This window comes from Lolium perenne, chromosome 1, assembly GCF_019359855.2.
Source record: "Lolium perenne isolate Kyuss_39 chromosome 1, Kyuss_2.0, whole genome shotgun sequence".
Lineage (NCBI taxonomy): Eukaryota > Viridiplantae > Streptophyta > Magnoliopsida > Poales > Poaceae > Lolium > Lolium perenne.
In genome coordinates this window covers 5,416,628-5,418,105 of record NC_067244.2, presented here as the reverse complement: position 1 = coordinate 5,418,105, position 1,478 = coordinate 5,416,628, and the positions used below count along the sequence as shown (strand labels likewise).

Below are 1,478 nucleotides of genomic sequence, written 5' to 3'. Positions count from 1 at the left end.
CTTTCCACCAGGAAATAAGCTTAGCGTTAGGAAATAGCAATTTGGTGATCTCCATCATGGCAGCAACCACGCTCACCATGAAGCTCCTCGTCGATTCCAGCCCGCCGCGCCCACGCGTGGTGTTCGCGGAGGCCGGCAAGGACACGGTCGACTTCCTCTTCTCCCTCCTCGCCATGCCTTCCGGCACAGCCGTGAAGTTGCTGGGGATGGAGTCCATGGTCGGCAGCATCGCCAACCTCTACGCCAGTATCGAGAAGCTTGGCGACCCTTACATGGAGCCTGGCGCAACCAAGGAGGCTTTCCTCTGCCCCACCGTGCTATCCCCTGCGGCGAGCCCCAAGAGCTCCCTCTTATGCTTGCCGGGGCCGCCCTCGGCTCCGAAGAGTTTTTATAGATGTGACCGTGGTGGTTTGTACAGCAGCTGCCGAAACTACGTGACGAACGACAGAGGTGCTCGCTGCCCTGCCTGTGGAAGCCAGATGATTTATGATTCCCGGTATGTGTCATCCGGAACTGTTACCCAAGAAGCCAAAGGGTTCGTGCAGGGCGGCATGGCGACGTACACGGTGACGGACGATCTCATGATCTTTCCCATGTCGAACATCTCCAACATGGCGATGCTCAACACCGTCGCAGTAAGGAACCTTAGCGCACTCCAGGAGAAGACCGTGCAGATCGGGTACGAGGAGGTAACCATGCATATATTCGTCATTGATCACTGCCTCTCAATCCACATGCATATTCCGTTCTCATTTTATTTATGAAATCATCAATCACGTGTTGTGTTTTTTCCATAATGCATTTGTAGGGGTTAGCGATTGTGAAGGCCTCTCTGCAGTCCAAGACTGTCCTCACTGATGTTTTCCTTCGCAAGAAGCCGAACAGCAGCACCCCTTCGTTGTCTAACAACGATAGGTCCCTCCCCTGGGGTGCTTGAAGCGTGTGAAAGTGCAGCTTGACCCTTGTGGCTGGCTACAATTAATCAAGTCGTCACGTACGTTGTTGGTGCCTATAGTGGCCACTAGCTGGCAAGTAGATGTTGCTTGCTTGTACCCAGCTTATGCACTTTCAGGGTGCTCAAACTGATTGTGTATGTTAATTTGGTTGGTCATTTCGGTGGTCATGCTTATAGTCTGTTTTTTTTTGTCTATCAGGTGGTAGGCTGGGTTATAAGTTTCCCCGCTGAGTCTTATCATTTTGTTTGCCCTTGTACGCTATTTGACATTGATCAATAAAGTTATGGCTGTGTGCATCAAAAAATGTAGACGCCGGGAGGTAGGCCCTTTCTTTATCGAAAACTGCTTGTAGTCTGTGTTGCATCCAAAAAATGATTTTCGGCTCCTGGCCGGTTGCATTTGTTTCCCGGTAAAACATACAAAAGCAAGCTCTACAGAAAAAAATCACATGCAAACTTCTTTATGTGCATTTGTTTCCCAAAAAAAAAAATGTAAAAGCAAGTGCTAAATAATAATAATAAT

The 1,478-nt window shown here is 49.3% G+C and overlaps 1 protein-coding gene across 1 annotated transcript; it reads left to right on the top strand.

The window, feature by feature from the left end:
- LOC127341816 (uncharacterized) lies at positions 1–1,298 on the top strand. Its single transcript, XM_051367751.2, has 2 exons — positions 1–689; positions 809–1,298. The coding sequence occupies exons 1-2, from the start codon at positions 57–59 to the stop codon at positions 935–937; spliced, it is 762 nt and encodes a 253-aa protein (XP_051223711.1). The 5' UTR covers positions 1–56; the 3' UTR covers positions 938–1,298.
- The last annotated feature ends 180 nt before the right edge of the window (positions 1,299–1,478 follow it).

Bases quoted from the DNA above. Each gene is read 5' to 3' on its own strand.
- LOC127341816 (XM_051367751.2), top strand. From the start codon at position 57: ATGGCAGCAACCACGCTCACCATGAAGCTCCTCGTCGATTCCAGCCCG. The intron at 690-808 runs GTAACCATGCAT...ATGCATTTGTAG, and splicing joins TGCAGATCGGGTACGAGGAG to GGGTTAGCGATTGTGAAGGC.